The 19,260-nt window shown below is 39.6% G+C and overlaps 1 protein-coding gene across 1 annotated transcript; it reads left to right on the top strand.

Annotated features, from left to right (window-relative positions):
* The first annotated feature begins 1,568 nt into the window (after positions 1–1,568).
* Positions 1,569–19,026, top strand: golga2 (golgin A2). Its single transcript, XM_046839079.1, has 28 exons — positions 1,569–1,693; positions 3,670–3,792; positions 4,023–4,103; positions 5,666–5,806; positions 6,082–6,134; positions 6,829–6,892; positions 7,078–7,140; positions 8,739–8,819; positions 9,304–9,342; positions 10,471–10,533; positions 10,831–10,924; positions 11,031–11,137; positions 11,623–11,681; positions 11,783–11,924; positions 12,070–12,159; positions 12,308–12,415; positions 12,493–12,580; positions 12,724–12,860; positions 13,454–13,672; positions 13,774–13,883; positions 13,974–14,202; positions 14,499–14,598; positions 14,695–14,783; positions 14,867–15,020; positions 15,100–15,267; positions 15,356–15,462; positions 16,074–16,242; positions 16,643–19,026. The coding sequence occupies exons 1-28, from the start codon at positions 1,646–1,648 to the stop codon at positions 16,903–16,905; spliced, it is 3,189 nt and encodes a 1,062-aa protein (XP_046695035.1). The 5' UTR covers positions 1,569–1,645; the 3' UTR covers positions 16,906–19,026.
* Positions 19,027–19,260: the final 234 nt, after the last annotated feature.

Raw genomic sequence — 19,260 nt, 5'->3', positions numbered from 1 at the left:
GAGGATTGTGCTTTGTGTTTTTGGGTGCTTCCGTGGAGCTGTGTGGCTTTATGGCCATGACAATCACACCAGGACATTGACTAGGGCTGGAGAAGGGGTAGCGTAGTGATTATGCTGTTGGCCTGCTGAGTAAAACGTTGTGTGTTCAAATCCCAGTCACTCTGGATAAAGGCATTTGCTAAATGCAAGAAATGTAAAAGAACAGAGTTCATCCTCTTAGTTCCAGTAAAGGTATAATTTAATGCTTTGTCTATCTCAGGAAATCAAGACGGATGATCCGCTGTGGCGACCCCTAAAATGGAGCAGCCAAAAGAAGAAGAACAAGGTCTACCCTAGGAAAACTTGGCATGAGGAATGGCAGTCTATTACTAACACAATTACCCATATGAATAATTTAATCATTCCATTCACTGGCATGTTTTTTTGGAGGGCGGAAGAAACCTGAGAAACAAGAGGAAACCCTCAGAAACGTAATTCAGACAATAGCCAGAGTTTCGGATCATATCAGGGACCATGAAGGGGTGCCACTTGCAAACATTTTCTTTGTTTAAAATATATTGTTTTAGGAGACTTTTAAAAATATTTTTTAACATATAGATTTTCACTTAATTGTCTTCTGATTTAAAAATCCAACTGCACTGAGGTTACAAAAATGTGGAAATACAGTGCCTGGGGTCTGGTAGCTCAGTGGTTAAGATGTTGGAATTCTCCTCAGAAGGTTGTGAGTTTAAATCCCAGCACAACCAAGCTGCTGGGCCCATGAGAAAAACCTGTTGCTCTGGATAAAAGTGTTTGCCAATTGGTGCCAATTGGTGTAAATGTATGTAAAAAGACAAAAACACACAGGAATTGGACAGACTATGACTGGAAGAAAGTTTTTTGGAAAGATGAGTCCATATTTGACATTTTTGTCTTTAACAGAAGAACAGGAGAGAAGATGTCTACAGACTGCCTCACCCCCACAGTCAAACATGGAGGTGGTAGCTTAATGGTTTGGGGTTGTTTTGGAAAAGGGGGTGTTGGAGACTTGGAACCAACATGGCCACCTTCCCATACTTCAAAGACATTACGTCTGGACTGCAAAACAACTTTACCATACAAGAAAACAATGAGCCGTAGCACACGTTTGAGCTCTGTAAGCGTTATTTAGAGAGCAAACAGTCGTCTGGAGATGGCCTTCCCAGACACCGCACCGAAATCCTATTGAACTGCTGTAGGAGGAAGGTCGGAAAGAAATCTCTATCTAATGAAGAACACATCTGGCAAGTTTTACAAGAGGCACTAATTTTTTGGAGAAACAAACTGTCCGGATTCTGAGAGTGTGTAAACTTCTTATTTATGGGTTTTTTTTGTGAAAATAAAGTGGAACATTTGAACATCTATAAATTTGTTTGGTGGAAATCTTCATACTGTAAAATTACTTTTGTTGCATAATAAGAGGGAATAAAAAAAACATAAATACGTTGGTGTTTCTTCACTTTTGACATGCACTGTAGGTCTGAGTGCAGACACAGTGGGAGTGTTAGATGGTAATGCACCCGAGGAGGAGAAGAGGAAGGAGGAAGTAGCTTCAGCCCAAGGCGGAGTAATCCGGACCTCTACAGGACGCGGATGCGAAACTTGATGACGTGGTGCCGGGACGACGATGGCCGACCAAAGCAGGCAAATTAAACTCGCCGCAGCAAAGAAAAAGGTTTGTTTTCACCACCTATTTTTCCCCAAAATATATAACTACCTACGACACCCCATGTTGCATGTTTCCACCATTCGAAAAACATCAAAAAAGGAAACGATTCCGTTTGCGTACGCTGGAGGTTTCCACGTCTGCGGTCCAGCCTGGGTAGAGTTCCGCGCCCTTGCGTCGCTGGTTAGCGGCTGCCAGTGTAACTCGAGGTCGGGGATGCAATTTCGGCCTACATTGGCAACCTTATGAGATATCGCGTTTAAGGAGCTAATGGTTTGTTGTTGAGGTCGAAGCTGAGACTGAAGGACATGGAGGACATCAACTGGATTAAGTGAAAGTATTAAATATGGTTGGACAAATGGCTGATGGCTATAATGTCTAGAAGCTTGTGTCTTATGTGGGCATGTTTGACGTTTCATCAGGGTTGTGTATAGACCAAAGACACTTGGTATAACATAATACTTACATTCATATTTTAAGAAAGTAAGTAGATATTTAGTTTGTTTAGGTTTGTATCTAATAAAAAGATCTTCCCTCCCTTGCTGTGTATCTCAGCCATATTTTAGACACATGTTTTTCAGACATTTTGACAGGTTGATTCTTGGGCCTTAATTTTGGGGCTTGATAAAAGTTAAATAAAAAGAAGAGACAAGTGTTTTATTGCTGGAAAAAGGGGAACATCTAGCAGTAGATATTGAGCTAACTCAAAATGCCTCCATTCATAGTTAAAGTCAGGTGACATTGGACACCCAGACCATGAGAAAGAGAATTTACGTGTTGTTTGGTCCTAATCGGGTCCTAATCTGTTCATGAGAACTTTCTGACTCCTCGAGCTTGGATTAAACAGGAATGTGAGATATGACACACTTTATCAGATGTCCACCTCCTCCCCTGACAGCTGTTACACTTGATGGGAGTTACTGCATGGCACACATTTGGATGGAGGGTGTGCTCCTGGCTCAACGCTCACCAAAGTTGACCATTAAATATTTCTACTAGTGGTTTAGTAATGTTTCGTTTGTTCAGACGAAAAAATTCTTGCCTGTTTTTGATATATCAACTGATCGTTACCAATTGAATTGAGTGGTATCCCACAGGGGTTTGTCTTAGACTTGTTATAGTTTTCAATTCTCTGAAAATGTGACTGTATACAACAAGATTAACTCGAATAGAAGAGCTACAAAAATGAAAGATAGCATTCAACAGATTTACAGATGTCTTGTTTTTCTGTCTGGCGCCAAATTCTGCGTAAATTTTTTGAGTTACTCCCAGATTACACTACAATAGCGTGTTTCTTTCTGGCTGCTGTGTGTCATTTCCAGGAAAAGTAAATTGGAGAACATTGAGCAAAACTGTACTAGTCTTGTTTATAATGTTTATGGCTCTGAAAGAGTTTTTGCTGGAGTGTCTTACTGAACCACTGAAGCGGTTTAACCAATCCTGAGCATGTTATTTCACTAATTCTGGCCTGATCATGGTTTGTACATGCTGGACATGCCATAAGCATCCCATTCTGTCTTCGCTTTGTATGTATAATTTATAGTATTTTTTTATACTTATATTTCATACTTGAATTTTTTTATATTCTTTTTACATCTTGGACAGTCGTACAAAGCATTTCACTACAAAATACATGTATGTGACAAATAAATGTTTAATTTGGTTAAAATTTAAGGAACGTTCCATAGATTGTTCGATATTTTAATATTTGCATTGCGATTGTTTGTTTGGCTTGTTTAATCCATAATGCATAAGCTTTGTATGAGTCTTTGGAGAAATATGTGTGACTGATTTAACTGACAGGTCATCAAAACATAGCATCGTGCTCATGTGCATTTATCATCTATCACAAAAGTGCATGTAAAGACATATTGGATTTGATTACATCGCAGGGTGCAGTGGTACAAAATGAGTTTAAGTGTGAGTAGCAGTGTTGCTGTTGTCCTGGCTCCTAATTGCTCATTTTCATGTCTTTTGATTGACAGCTGAAAGAGTTTCAGCAGAAGAGTACACAATCGCCAGTCAACACTGGACCAAAGAAGAAGAGGAAGGTGAAGGGAGGGGGTCAGGCAGATACCCTGTCCTCCGACAGACACTCGCCGGATCACGTGAGTCTCCTTGCGCTCATTATATCGTAACGAACTGGGATCTTTGGATTTATTTATATGAGCTGGAAAGAGTAAAATTTTTTTTTGGTCATAGATTGACTTCTGTATAAAAAGACAAAAATGATAAATTCCATTCCAACAAATTGTAGAAATCTCCAGTCCTTTCTCTTGCTTGCTGTACCCCTGTCCTACCTGTTTCTTCACTCCTCCTCCTTTTCCTTCTCCTATAGATTGAGAATATTCTCAAAGTTATGGTGTCTGATCTTAGTCTGACTAATGGAGTAACTCTTCCTCATTTGGTCAACAGCCAGGTGAGCTAGGACTCTCTCAATCCTTTCCTCCATCTCTTCCTTCCTCTTTCTTCCTCGATCCCCAGGTTTTCCTGCATGCAAAGATGTTTATTCAGCAGTTAGTTTGGCAGGACATGGTCTCTTTCCATCTTTCTGTTATGTTATTTGCATCTCCGCTCTCTGAGGAGTTTCTCTTTGCTGGGTAGAATGCCTTTAGCAGGAATGCTGCTTTTCATGTAGCTCTCATGGAAATGCTTGACATTTTTTTGTTTTGGTACTATTTGTATTACAACATACTGCATGTTGAGATTTAATCATTGCTGGATTGCATTCCTCGTTCTTTTGTGTTCCTTAAGCAGTTAATTTCAGTTAATTCCATGGGAAAAATCTAGGAATTTACTAAATTGGAGGTTATCAGGAAGATAAAATGTAGTTATAAAAATAGATAATCTCGGTTAAAACAAACAGATTTAGTGCAATTTCCTGCACATTCATTAATCACATGCACACAGTGCACTTACTGCAGGGCTACTGAGGCCACGCCCCCTACATGCACTGCGTTCCTCCATCGAATAACACACATCATTTCTTAAACCCTGCACAGAAAATACTGTCCAGAAATGTCTGTCTTGGCAAATTACATAAATATTACATTAATTTATGTTTAAAACGTCCTCGTGCTGTGTGTAAGTAATTGTTACATTTAAATCAAAGTAAAAAAAAAATAAATGATCAGTATTTATGTATGACAATATTTATCATAGTTTGGATGAATGTATAAATAATAAATATAATGTAGCGCTCTCCGTGCAGCACGCAGTCTCGCATGTAAAAACAAACAGCATGTGGCATCAGTGATTGGCCCCTAGAGGCCACTCTCGTAATTGCAGCGGACCGGAAGCCGGAAAAACTGTCAGTATGGATTTTTGCAGATAGTTCCAGCAATAAACTATCAATGCCGATTAAACGGCAAAACCGATTAATCGGTTGACATCTAATATATGTCAGTGTGAATAGGTGGATTAATTGGTGGACGGATGAATGGGTTCCTTAGTGGATGGATAGATTCCAGTGTGGATGGATGGATAAATGCTAATCTAAGTGGCATTGATGGATGGATGGATGGATAGATGGATGAGAGTCTGCCTGTTTGGACAGATATCTGAATGGAATTTTGTGATGGATGGATGCCTCTCTATAAAAGTCTGGATGGTCCTATGTAAATGGATGAATTTGAATGGATACATATTTTATGCCTGTGTGTACGAATGGATTGATGTGGATGGATAGAACCTCATACAGGTAATACAGGTAAATGGATGTCAAACTGCCAACAGCTAAATTTATGACTCAAGAGGAACATCATTTTATCTAACACTTAACACCCAAGAATAAAAAGTTTGTACATTTGACATATACAATGTCTGTGTGTTTTTGTTTGTGCAGCTCATTAACCAAACAGCTAGCAAGCATTCTGCACGTACCTGTGCATCTCCGCTACACCTGAAAGCTGTTTGGCCCGTGTTAGCGCACTAACAGCTTGCGGTTTCAGCATTGTCTCTGTGTTGTGTGTGATATGTCAGGACCATGGTGAATTAGGAGAACAAGAGTCTGCGATTTCTTCGATGCAGAAGGAAACAGGAGAACCTGGTCGCTGCTCTCCTGTTTCTAACCTCCCCGCTGCTACTAACTCGGAGTGTCTCACTGACAGCGCTGACCTGCAGGTCTGTCTGACGTCTCAGCCTGGGTTTCTGAGCACTGCCCAATCCTAGACTTCAGCCTTCATTGCTGTTTGTGTCCTAACCTTTAATTTCCACTGCTCAGTTGGTTTAGTTTGTTACTATGTCTGCTGCTCGATGTTGGTTTGTCAGCTACAGTTATTGTTTTGTCTGCAGTAGATGATCTCAAGATTTTGAAAAAAATTTCCACTCTCACATCAGCCTTCCCTTCCTTTGCATCATATTTTCCTTTTTCTTTTTTTATCCATCTGCATCCTCAGCAGACCTGCGATCTGGATGCCAACGGTGATGAACACACCATGGAGGAAAACAGGTGAGGTTTACTTGGACATCCCTTATTAGTTTCTTTTATTTAATTATTTGTCATCCTTGAGCGCGTTCTATCAGCGCTACTGCTGCCACGTGAATACGACGTATCACAACACTACAGAGGCGTGTCCTGAGTGTCAGATAGAATACAGATTAACATGGCAGAGGTAGAGTTGCATCTTCCTGGAGACAGAACAAGAAAAGAACGTCTGGTTGTATTTATATGTTTGTTTTGTTTTTTTTTCCACTACAAAGGTGTGTTTGTGAAAGCATCATGCGTTAGACATTAGAAGGCACTTAAGTAAATGTGATAATTTGCTGTCCGTCTGGACCAAAGAAATTAAAGTCAACTGTCGGTACCATATTGAATTGTAGAGCATCATATTATTTTATCGCATTGTGCTGAATCACTACACTGCATCACATTTTTATCCCTGAGTCTTACGTTTTTATTTCCTGGTTGAGTATTTGAGGTTGATTGTTCGCGCTTAGGACAAAGTCTCAGACAGTGACAAAACCTTGAATCCAAATAACGTCCTGCTCTATAGATAGATTTTAAAGGCCTCAATAGCAGCGTGAGTAATTTTATTATTAACTCCTCACTCTACCAAGTGAAAGGCTGAATACCCCCCATTGTGTGTCGTGCTTTTATTTCTATACAAACTCATTGTGTGTATGGTTTTGTGTGTGTTTCCCAGGCCGCTGTCATCCACTGAGAGCCTGAGGCAGCTCTCTCAGCAGCTCAACGGTCTTCTCGCAGAGGTGAGGTGCCACCTTTAAGAATGGTCTCTCACAACAAGCATACTGATAAGCTAGTGCAGACATTCTGTTCTTTTAAAATAGGATATGATGAAATATGCAATGATGTGCGTGTTACAGTTTAAGCATAATATTTCAACTTTTCTTTGACTTTCTTTGATGGTCTTTTCGTCCTGTCTGTGCTCCAGTCACCATCATCATATATCAATGGCGAGACCGGAGCGTCACCTCTCAGTGAGAAAGAACTTGAGGTAATGTCATCACGAACACACTGCAAACGTACAATGCGTAATCGTCTTAACATGATGCGAGTCTGATCTCTCAGCCATTTTGTGTTATATTTTAAGGATAATATCTCAAAGGTTTGAAGAATATCGTCCATTTCATCCTGTCGTCTTGTGAAATGCACTACTAAATCACACACGTTCGTTATACCATGTTGGAAGCAGGATCAGATTTCTGATGCTACTGTAATCTACCGTATTAAAGTTGAAAAAAATATTGAGACGCTGAAAGCAATTATATGTAATATTTCTTAAGCAAATCCATAATAGAAGTTTTAAGTAAAAAAAAAAAAAATATATATATATATATATATATATATATATATATATATATATATATATATATATATATACACACATTATAAGCCAAAAGTATTGGGACACGACTTTTCCCAGATATTTTTTTTCCTCTCTCTCTCAAACTGTTGCACAATGTTGGAGGCACACAATTGTAATTTTGATAGTAGCATTGATTTCCCCTTAACTGGAACTTAATGATCCAATCCATCTTCATGAAGACATGGTTTACATGGGTTGGAGTGGAAGATCTCCTGCTATAGAGCTCTGACCTTAACCCTATTCAACAACTTTGGTATTAATTGGAATGCTGACTGCACCCCAGACCTCCTCACCTCACCTACATCAGTGCCTGAATTTACAAATACTCGACAAGCACATTGCAAGATCTTCCCAGAAGAGTGGAAGTTTTATAACAGCCAAAATTAATATAAAATGCCAATCTTAGTCAGGTGTCCACAAAATTTTTCCATAAAGTTATAGTTTCTATATATTTCTCGTATTATTTAATGTATGATAATGTGCCTATGATATATTTGTATTAATGATAATAAATAAAACTGACTGGAAGCACACGCAGAATTCATTTTTCAGAAAAACTTATTTTTGTTCTTTTATAGTATAAACCTTTTTGGTTTATGGATGTGGTGAGGGAAGACATGCAGGTAGATGTTATGTAAAAGGACAAATGTCGAGGAAATGTCGAGTACATAGTAGTATGGAGACGGATGGTCTAAGCAAAAAAAATTGTGTGTATATATATATGTGTGTGTGTGTGTGTGTGTATGTGTGTGTGTGTATATATATATATATATATATATATATATATATATATATATATATATATATATATATATATATATATATAAAATTTTTTTTTATAATATAAATATGTATATTTTTTGTAAATCAAAATTATATATTTTAAAAATATAAGAATATGAAAAAAAAAAGTAGTAGGGGTTTAATTGTTTAGGGTTTTGACCATAGCTTATGCTCTATTTATTTGTTTGTTTGTTTATTTAATAAACATTAATTAATAATAAACAATAATTACTTTCACTACCAAGAACTTGTAATTTGCCCGATGTTCCTTTATCAGGACACATTATACACATTTCCTCCAAAAAGACATTTTATTCAATCATTTTCTCTCATAAATGTTTTTTTTTTTTTTATTATTATTATTTTTTAATATTATTTATTTTTTGCATTTCTGTTTGACCTTTCACATTCCTCTGTTTCTCTCTGCATGCCTGCACGTTCAGACTCGAAACCAGGAGCTGGCAGCCGCTCTGGACTCCAGCAATCTAAAAAACTCCCAGCTCACTGCAAAGATAGAGACACTGGTAAGGGTGTCCAAATGAGGTGTGAGAAGTAGTGATGTGTATACCATATGGGTGTTTTTTTTTGCTACATTGCCATAGTAACACCCAGCTTTATACCCCGAGCCCCGGTTACACCACGGTGGCACGAGTCCCTGCGTACACACTTGCACACTCATTAAAGCACCTGGCATGCCCAGCTATCATCCTCCCATTATTATTATTATTATGGTTTTTGATTGTTTTTTTGTTTTCTTTTAACTCGTACTAATTTTTCCTTGAGTTTTTCGTTTCTGTCGCTTTCCATTAACAAAGCCAATTAGTTTCTTTGCCTGTCAGGTTTTCAGGTCGGGTGATCTGACTAATTTCTTTTGCAAAAAGCTTTTTTCTTGGCTGTTGTCCCTGTAAGCTCTGTACTGTTTGTTTTATTCACTCCGCTCCGGTCAGCACCTTGAACTCCATTTAAAGTGGTTCCTCTAATCATCTTTTTTTGGTGTGTGTGTTTTAGACGAAGCAGTCTCAGGAGCTGTCTGAGCTGATGCAGAAGGTAAATATTCAGGGCAGAAATCTGTCTTTAGGATGTATGTTTATGTATTAGAGATATGCATTTAATGCACATATACTGTATGGGCAAAAGTATGTGGACACCTGACCAAAAGATTCATATGTGCTTTGATGTTTCACTCGGTTTTAGAGTGTGCTTGTGAAGATTTGTGCTTATTTAGCTACAAGGGTGTTAATAAAGTCAGCTGCTGTGGGTGGGGTGAGGAGCCATGGGGTGCAGTCAGAGTTCACATTCATGCTGTTCAGTGGGGTTGGTTTGGAGCAGGGATCCTTCATGTTACCCCATGTAAATGCTGGAACAGGTTTGGGTCTGCTAGTGCAAGTGAAGGAAAATTTCATGCTACCGCATTCAAAGACAACACATGCGGTAGATTTGTGTGCCTCCAGCTTTGTGGTAACAGTTTGGAGAAGAACCACAAATGTAAATGGCAGGCGTCACAATACTTTTGACAATATACCGTATAAATTCCAGATGTGAGTTTGAATGTACATTAATGTCATTTTACTAATCTTTTAATTCTAGCAAAATCTCTTGAATATCAGTAAATGTTTATATGATCTTAAAATAGCTCCATATCTTGTTAATTAATATTTTGTTTTTTAAAATCTGTAATGAAAACATTTATGAAGGGTCTTAAAAAGTAAAATAAAGAACAATCCAATTTTTAGTGTCTAAAAATGTTTAAGTTCACTGTTCTAGGTTTTAAATAATTTTAAACAGGTCTTTATTTTGTTGCTCCTTAAACGCTCCCGTGGCACTTTAGAAAGTTTTTGTTTGTTCTGTGGTGTGTTGGTTCCTTCCACTGGTTTAAATATAACTCGCTGTATTACGACTACAAACCAGACCAACGTGCAACAGCCAATCAGCTTGTTAATCAGTTCTGTTATTGGAGAGAATTTCTCTTGGGATGTAAAACGGATTTTATTTTTCAGCTATGAGGAAGTGCAAGTTTAGCGATACTTGACTGGGAAAAAAAACGGAATTCAGAGCTCAGTTAAGGCCAGTTGCTAACAACGTATTTGTGTGTGTGTTTGTCTTCGTCGTGATATAGGTCTTAAAAAAATGGTTTTGTGAAACCTGCAGAAACCCTGTTCATTTCTTTCTTTTCAGGAGCGGAAGAATTTCGAGCAGAAGTTTGCCAAGGAACATGGGGCTATGCGTGAACAGCTGCAGGTATGCAGCCTTTTCATCTTTTGGAAATCAAAAAAACTTTTTTACATACTTTAGCAGGTCCTGCATTTCGGTGTTTAACACAGTGACTAAAACGATCATGATAGTGATGTAGACTATTCATATGCTGTATTCACAAAATGTTATACACACCCCAAAACATGCAACTTCACAGTTCATTTACCGCTCCAAGGCGTGAAGGCAGACTTCAAGCTCATTAATGTAGCGCTGTGTTTAGGCTGTTAATTTTATACATTTATTGTGGTGTGATGACGAGGAAATATGTTTATGCGGTTTCAGGTTCATATCCAGACCATCGGCATCCTGGTGTCTGAGAAATCTGAACTGCAGACCGCCTTGTCATTTACACAGCATGCGGCACGTCAGAAGACAGGTGTGTGAGCGTGCGTGAGCAGTTAGAATGTTAAGGTTAAACAGGTCATTGTTTCAGGCGTAATCATATGTGTTCCCAATGTTTGCTTTATGTTTGTCTGTTTTAGGAGAGGCAGAAGAGCTGAATAATCGTCTGCAAGCCAGCAAGCAGAGGGTGTCTGAGCTGGAGCGGACTTTATCCACAGTGTCTACACAGCAGAAACAGTTTGAGAAGGTGCATCATGGGGGGGATCTATAAAGCTTAATTTAACTTTTTTACGAATTACGATTATTATTTTTTTTTTAATAAATTAGGATCACCTGATAATATAATATATGAACTGTTTGTGGACACCTGAGCATTATATGTGCTTTTTGCTTATTCAGTCACAACGTTGTTAATAAAGTCAGGCACTGGTGTAGGTGAGGTGAGGAAGCCTGGGGTGCAGTCATCATTCACGTTCATCCTATTCAAGGCATTCATTAGGGTTGAGATCAGAGCTCTAGAGGAGGTGCTGGTTATGTGCACAGGGGCAGTGTTATGTTGGAACAGGTTTAGGATCTCCTAGTTCAAGTGAAAAGGGATAATGTAATGCTAATCCAAATATGGCTGGAATAGTCAGGTGTCCCAATAATTTTGACCATATCGTGTATATACCTGGTATATTGAAATAAATGCAATACCTTTTTTTATTACAATTTTTTTATTTGCTTAAACAGCATAATAAAGAGCTGGAGAAGGACAGGGACAGTCTGCGCCTGGAAATCTTTAGATTAAAGTAAGTCATGTTATGATAATGTTTTTATTTTTTTTTGTATGCAGGAAGTAGTTGCAGTTCTGATTTTTTTTTCCCTCGCACATGCGTTCTTTCTCACTCAGTAATGTGAATGAAGAGATGAAGCAGCAGAGCTCCGAGCTGGCTGAACAGCTGAAGTTAAAAGTGAGCGAGAACAGCGCTCTGGGTCTGGACCTGGACGAACTGCGCAAGCGCCTGGAAATGGCTGATGTTATGCTTCAGCAGGTGACTCTTGCTAGCGACTGATTGGTCTGCTTTGTTGCTGTGTTGTAGCTGTATATATATTTTAAAAACTCTGTCTCAAATATATGTACAAATATCTTAAACCTCGTGTCAATTTCTTTTATTTTTTTTTATCTATCTCTGCTAGTTTTCTAGTCAGTCAGGAGCTCCATCTGAGCCCCAACAGGTGCAGCTGCTTCTGGAGGAGAAGCATCAGCTTGAGATTCACACAGCCCAGGTGTGTGTCTCTGTGTGTGTGTGTGTGTGTGTGTGTGTGTGTGTGTGTGTGTGTGTGTGTGTGTGTGTGTGTGTGTGTGTGTGTTTGTGTAACGTTTCTGTGACTGTGATTTGTTTTACTAACTTTACCCTCTGTTTTGATGTTGTAGCTCCTGGAGTCAGTTGCACAGCTACAGAGAGAGCGAGACCAGTACGCAGAACAGATTCAGGAAGAAGGCAGAGTCTGGAAAGACAAAACTGAGCAGCTTCTCACTCAGGTACAATCCCTTCTACACACGAACACAACCGGAAAACTTTAATACATGACTCATGTTGTGATTGTTGCGGTGTCCAGGTGACTCTGATGTCAGAGGAGAGGGACAGGAGCACTGCTCAGATCCAGGAGCTACAGGAGCAGATTTCAGAGCTGAAAAATGCAGCAGGTCTACATCAGTTCACTCTTAATAATCTAAACATCAAACTGTTTTAAAAAATGAGCTTTTTTGTTTTTCATTTGTTTTTCAGTTTCTCAGAAGGATGGTGCTCTCTATAAAAGTAATGGTCCATTTCTCTCTTTGTTCCTCAGCTTCACTGTCTCAGGAGCAGGAGAGCAAGGCAACATCACAGACCTCAGGGCCATCAGAGAAAGAGCTGGCTCTGGAGGAGAGCATCTATGAACTGCAGCAGGAGAGAGATGCGCTCAATCTACAATACCAAGCACAGGTCAGAACCCTGGTCCCCAGCAGAGAGATCTGTGGACTTGATGCCCTGGATTTCTGTACACCTCATGCTGGTAGCAGATGAGATGATTCAGGTTTGGTGTAAAACCAGGTGACACTTAGACTGAGTATCATAGCCAGCTCTTGTCTGTGACTGTTAGGCTATTTTGTAATAAAAAATAATTTGAGAAGGGGTGCATTTCCTGATATTTATTTATTTGTTTGTTTGTTTGTTTGTTTGTTTGTTTGTTTTTTAACATGGCTAGTGTTATTATTTTACCATCAGTATTCGGGAACAGGACAGAGTTAGAGGTCGACCGGATCATCAGTTTTGCCTATTGGTATATTGGCTATCGGTCTGGTGTCGTTACAAGAGCGGCCTCTAGAGGCGAATCACTGACAATATATTAAATATATTCATATTTCTTTTAGCACATTTTCATGATTCAGTAGAAGAAAAGAAAAGCAAAACAAAAGAAAAAACAAAAAACAAAACACAAGAGATGATGACCAGGAACTGAAAGTCCATCAGCTGTATTGGTTGTCTAATTAAGATGATTTTGTAATGGAAAAATTAACTATTTTTTGATGTTGTAGGTTCGGGATAATGAGCAGCTGAGCCGGTTGGTGCAGGAGCAGGAGACAAGACTGGAGGAGTTGGAGATGCGGGCACAAGGTGCAGCAGAGGAGGCTCAAGACAAACTGCGCATCCTGGAGGACGTTCAGAGCGACAAAGCCACCATCAGCCGAGCCCTCGCTCAAAACCGGGAGCTCAAAGATCAGCTGGCAGAGCTGCAGAACGGTTTTGTCAAGCTGGTAAGAATGTGCCTGTGTGTGTATCTGTGTTTGTGAACGAACTACTTGCTACATCACAGTATGCCTCTTTTCTCACACAATTATTTTTGTACCATTATTAGACCAATGAGAATATGGAGCTGACCAGTGCTCTTCAATCAGAGCAGCATGTGAAAAAGGAGATTGCTCGCAAGATGGGCCAGCTTCAGGAGGACCTCCATAATGCCAAGAACAGGTATCAATATCTAATTATCGTAAAGATAACAGTCTGGTTAACAAAATAAAAACAAGCTACTACTAACTACTACTATCATCTGTTCTTTCAGATGATGGAGCGGATACAGGACTCTACGTCCCTCCAGGAACAGAGGGATCAGTTCCTGGCCCTTCTGCAGCAGTACTCAGCTGGCTACCAGCAGTTGGTCTCTGAACGGGAGCAGCTTCATAAGCAGTTCCTGCACCAGACACAGCTGATGGACCGACTGCAGCACGATGAAGTGCAGGGAAAAGTGCAGCTGGAGCAGAGCCAGTTACAGCTGCAGGAGGCCCAGGTCAGTCAAACTTTAGCATTGGAGTTTCCTGGAAATGTAGTACTAGTATATAGTGCAAAGATGGAATCATTTGAGCATTTCCTTTAACCTTCTAAAGTCTAAATCTAACATAATGTGTGGCTGAAGCTATGGATTATATATGGAGAAAATATGGCACGTCTTTTAAAATTAACAAGTAATTTGTTTTCTTTTTAGAAAATCTTTTAATTTTTATTGTTGAAATAAAACATACCTCAGTATCTCTAGATGGAATTGGTGGCAGCACTTGCTGATATTATTGTTTACAAACCATTCAGGAAAGACTTTATCAGCTGGCCAAGGATAATGAGCAGCTTAAAACAGAAGTTCAGGAGTTACTGAACAACTCTTCTTTAAACACATCCCTCAGGGACCAGGGTAAGACCAGATTTCAGATTCAGATTGAAGAATGCCTTTTTTTTGTATGTATATTGTAGCATTAAATCACTAAATGACAATCTTGTGTTTGCCAAGGCGATGGAGTGGAAAGCTATTCCCTACCAGAAACCTTCCAGAAATCTTCCATAGCCATCCCAGAGGACTTTGAGAGCAGAGAGGAAATGGTAAATGTTATTTAATTATTGGTCAAGACTAACGAGCGAGCAATGCAGTCAGGTTGAATTTTAATGCTTTTTTGGGGTAACAGGAGGAGTTTCTGCACTCCGCTTTGTCGCGTCTGGAGGAAGAGCGAGACGAAGTTGTGCGCAGGTTAGAAGAAGAGAGGAGGCTGCACCAAGCTGCACTTATGCAAGTAGCCACTAGTCATGAACATCACCACCACGACGCATGTTCTGAAACTGGTAAGAACCCAGCACTGAACTCTGATGAACTCCTCACATTTGAGTTTGTATATTAGTATAACTGGTAATGTGGATGTAGGGAGTACAGAAAGCGTTCCTTTGGCGGTGCACGAGGGACTTCGGAGCGCCATGGAAAAGCTCCAGGATAGATTCACTAGCTTGATGCAGGAGAAGGCGGACTTGAAGGAACGAGTGGAGGAGCTGGAGCATCGCTGCATTCAGTTGTCTGGAGAAACCGATACAATCGGTGAGGAAACTAGGCTTGGTTCTTGAGAGATGTTATATGATGACATGCCTTTCTTCCTTTTTAATTCTCCCTGTAACTCTGTTTCTAGGTGAATACATTGCTCTGTATCAAAACCAGAGAGCAATCATGAAGCAGAAACACCATGAGAAGGAGGAGTTCATAAGCCGGCTTGCTAGAGACAAAGAGGAGATGAAGGTACTGTTAGTATGTTCGTTGAAGATCAGTTTACATTTACAATGCATTCCGTCCAAATTATTTATACATGAAATGGACAATTTGTGGACACCCGATTCATTCACGTGTGTGTTTTTTGAACATCCCATTCCACATTTTGTCCCTATTTTTAGTGATAAGCTTCACTCTTCTGGGAAGATGTTACAATAGATTTTGGAGTGTGATTATGGACATTTGTTGACCTTATTGGCCTACTCCTGTAGGTCACGTGAGGAGGTCTGAGGTGCAGCCAGCGTTCCAGTTCATCCCAAAGGGGTTCAATAGGATTGGAGCGCTATAGCAGGCCATTTAAGATCTTTCACTCCAACCCGTGCAGAGCATGTTTTCAGCATTGGGTCTCCTTGTGTTGAGACCCAATGCTGAAAAAGTCTGGAACGCTGGAAATGTCACGTGTCCTAATACTTTTGTCTGTATACTGCATTTTTTGCATTCCTGTTCAAACTAAAGAGGTTTTTGCCCTCCAGAATTTCATGAAGTAATGCTACATGTTGATAGATTTATATATGATTGAAATATGTTTATATATGATTCAAATATTTAGCCCAGTTTTGTTCTTACTGTTATGCCTGCAGACAAAGTTGTCGGAGCTGCAGGATCTGGTGATGCGTTTGGTCGGGGAGAGAAACGAGTGGTACACACGCTACATGAGTTCAATCAATAATCCCGACTTCATGCCTGCTGGAGAGGACGTTATTTCACCTACAGGGACACATCTGGAGCTGGATGCTGTGGATGGCCCGGGTATGTCTATTTGAAAATCACATTGTGCAATTCACATATACATTTACAACATCCAAGCGTAACATTAGGACCCGTGAGTCATGGCACCTGTTAGTGGGTGGATTTATTTATTAGGCAGCAAGTGAGCATTCTGTGTTAGAAGCAGAAAAAATGGGCGAGATTTGAGCGAGTTGTGATGGACAACTGGGTCAGAGCATCTCCCAAACTCACTGATGCACGTGTGGTCCAATCCAAAAGATGAGCTCCTGTATCTCAAATTGCTGGAGAAGTTCACGCTGTTAACAGGGTCAGAACTGTTTTGCCAGCAAAAGGGAGACCAACACAATATTAGGAAGGTGGTTATAATGTTATGCCTGATCTCTCCTCTATAATTCACCTGTCTTTTTTTTTCTCACTACAGAATCGATGGACATGAGCACAACTGTCGATTTGCCTCCAAACGAGGAGACGAAGCGAGACGAAGGTCCACAGGACAGACTCGACCCCCCTGCCGGATCTTCACTCAGACCCAGAGAGGATGGCACGGCTCGGCAGATCATGCAGCTCCTCCAGGAGATGCAGAGTCCTGAAACCCAGCCTCCTTTGTTCTTCGGAGAGAACCCTTGCATCCCGTTCTTCTACAAGCCCGACGAGAACGATGAAGTCAAGATCATGGTGGTCTGAAAAGCCTCTCCTCTCCTCACGTCTAGCTCTTGCTGGAATGAAGACCTCCCACTTTTTCAGCTGTCTTTCACCTTTTTTTTTTTTTTTTTTTTTTGCGCACAAACAAAAGCCAACGTAATGAAACGCATGATGTAACTGGAGTTTTGCTTTGAGTGTGTGGCATTCAGTGTTTTTCATTTACTCATGTCTGAGGTTCTGGTGGTGGGTGTGAAGGCTTCTTTACCTCGAGCCCTGTTTTTGTTCGTCGTTACGAGGGTTTGTTCGTTATGATCCAAAACGCATTTTTATACAAGCATATATCTAACCTGATGTACTGCCTTTGACCTGCTGTGTGCTTTTCATGGGTTCCTGTCTTGTTTTTTTTTTTTAATCCTTTGAACATTAGGTGCAATAGAACGACGTCTCTACTGTTTTCCGATTTCATGGAAATTAAAATCTTAAGGAGGGAAATGTAAAATGATCATGTTTCATTGAGTGTCTAGTACACAAAATTAACGTGACAGTATGTGTGTTCCATAATTCTCACACCCTGCTTTATTTGTGGTTAAATTCGCCCCTGAGCAACTGACTATGCACTTTGTTTTGGCTCATCTGGTGAATTAATATGGATCTTGATCTCCACTAGGGGGCGCAAGACTGAAACATCTTACATACCCAGACTTACATCCAGCACTCCATGTTTCTTCACCGACATCCAAATACAGGTACAAACGCAGTTCAAATCAGGCGTCTCACGTGTACATGCACGTAGTTCGAAGCAACCTAACGGAGGGAAGGTATTATGTAAAATGTTGAAAGTTTGCTTAGTGTTAAGACCAGAATGATCTTTTCTTTCTTTTTTTTTTTTGGACAGTATGCGAAAGAGTATTGGATTGAAAGTGTCCAGCAAGTTGTATGCAAGTTCTAGACTGCACTGTACGATAACGAGAAGAATATTAATAATCACGTTTATCGAGCTCAATATTAAAATTACAGCAAGGCTGGGGGTCATAACACCAATATCATAACAGCTTTAAAGCCCAGTCTTTGGAAAGGCAGAAGCTGAAAGAACAAATTATGGATAATTGCTCACGCAGGTTATTGAAAAGCGTTTGTTTCTCTCTTGCACCTGAAGAACCTACATGGATGTATATAATCGTTACTGGAGTGTGTTTAGATTTCAAAACACACACAAGGAAAGTGTGTAGAATTGCTCTAGATGTAGAGAAATATATATATATATATATATATATTATACATAGGTAAGAATGGCGTGTTTGTGATGAGCGGAGGGTGAACTCTATGATTCCGACTGCATTTTAATTGGCTGAGAGTTTCAAGGCTTCCAAGGAAGACGAAGTGTTCAAGGTTGTAAAAGTTGTGTATATATAAATATACTTTTATTAGAAGCCTTTGTTACGTTTGTATTCGTCTGCCGAGATTTACAGACCGTCGAGATTCGGTTTGAGATGAGCGACGTCCGTTACCCTGATGCGTGAAAAAGTCACGAGCTGTAATCATTCCATTCATTAGAACTGGAAGCGTGTCGAACGTATTCGCGATCGACTCGTTATTATACACCCAAGCACTTTTATCTTCTTCACCCCTGGTGTGTTTGTGTATTTGGTCAGAAGTGAATAAATGAAATGGACGAGTTTTTTGGGGTTTTGCCATTTCTTTCTTTCTTTATTCTTTTTTCCCCCCTTTACTTTCTTTTTATTGTTCTCAGAAGTGCGCTTGTCTTCCCGCGCTTGTTAACTCTGCTTCTGACTTTCACATTTCTTTTTCTGATGGAGAAGTGAGTGGGGTATTGCGCTTGTAACACACGTGTAAATAGTGTAACTGTGTAACATACTGTATATTTAAACTGTTGTGTGGGAAATGGATATGAATTTCGAATTGCTACTACTAGTACTTGCGTACTGCAGAAAAAAAGATGAATGAAGAAAAGTGGATGTGAGGTGTCTGTGTTTTAATGATTTAAAGCTAAATGATATTTATTTGGAATATGTGCTTACACTAAACTTTTAATTCAGCACACTGTTGGAACATAATGAAGGAGTAATACAAAAATCAGTTGATTTTTTTTTTTTCTTCCTATAATTTTCTTTTGTTCCTCCTAAATAAACCTGGGCAAAGTCACAATTGTTTCCCTTCTTCCGTGCACATGTATTAAATAGAAAATTTAAATACATTTATTGGGGCCAGCCTCAAATCTGCTCACTAATACAGATTTAGACAGATTTGTGAACAATATTTGGGAGAAACAGGCCTTTTGTGTACATAGAAAAAGTCTTAGGTCTTTGAGTTCAGCTCATAAAAAATGGGGGCAAAAACAAAAGTGTTGCATTTATAATTTTGTTCAGTATATTTAAT

The sequence above is a fragment of the Silurus meridionalis genome, chromosome 25 (genome assembly GCF_014805685.1).
Source record: "Silurus meridionalis isolate SWU-2019-XX chromosome 25, ASM1480568v1, whole genome shotgun sequence".
NCBI classification, from domain to species: domain Eukaryota; kingdom Metazoa; phylum Chordata; class Actinopteri; order Siluriformes; family Siluridae; genus Silurus; species Silurus meridionalis.
This window is presented reverse-complemented; position numbering and strand designations above follow the sequence as displayed.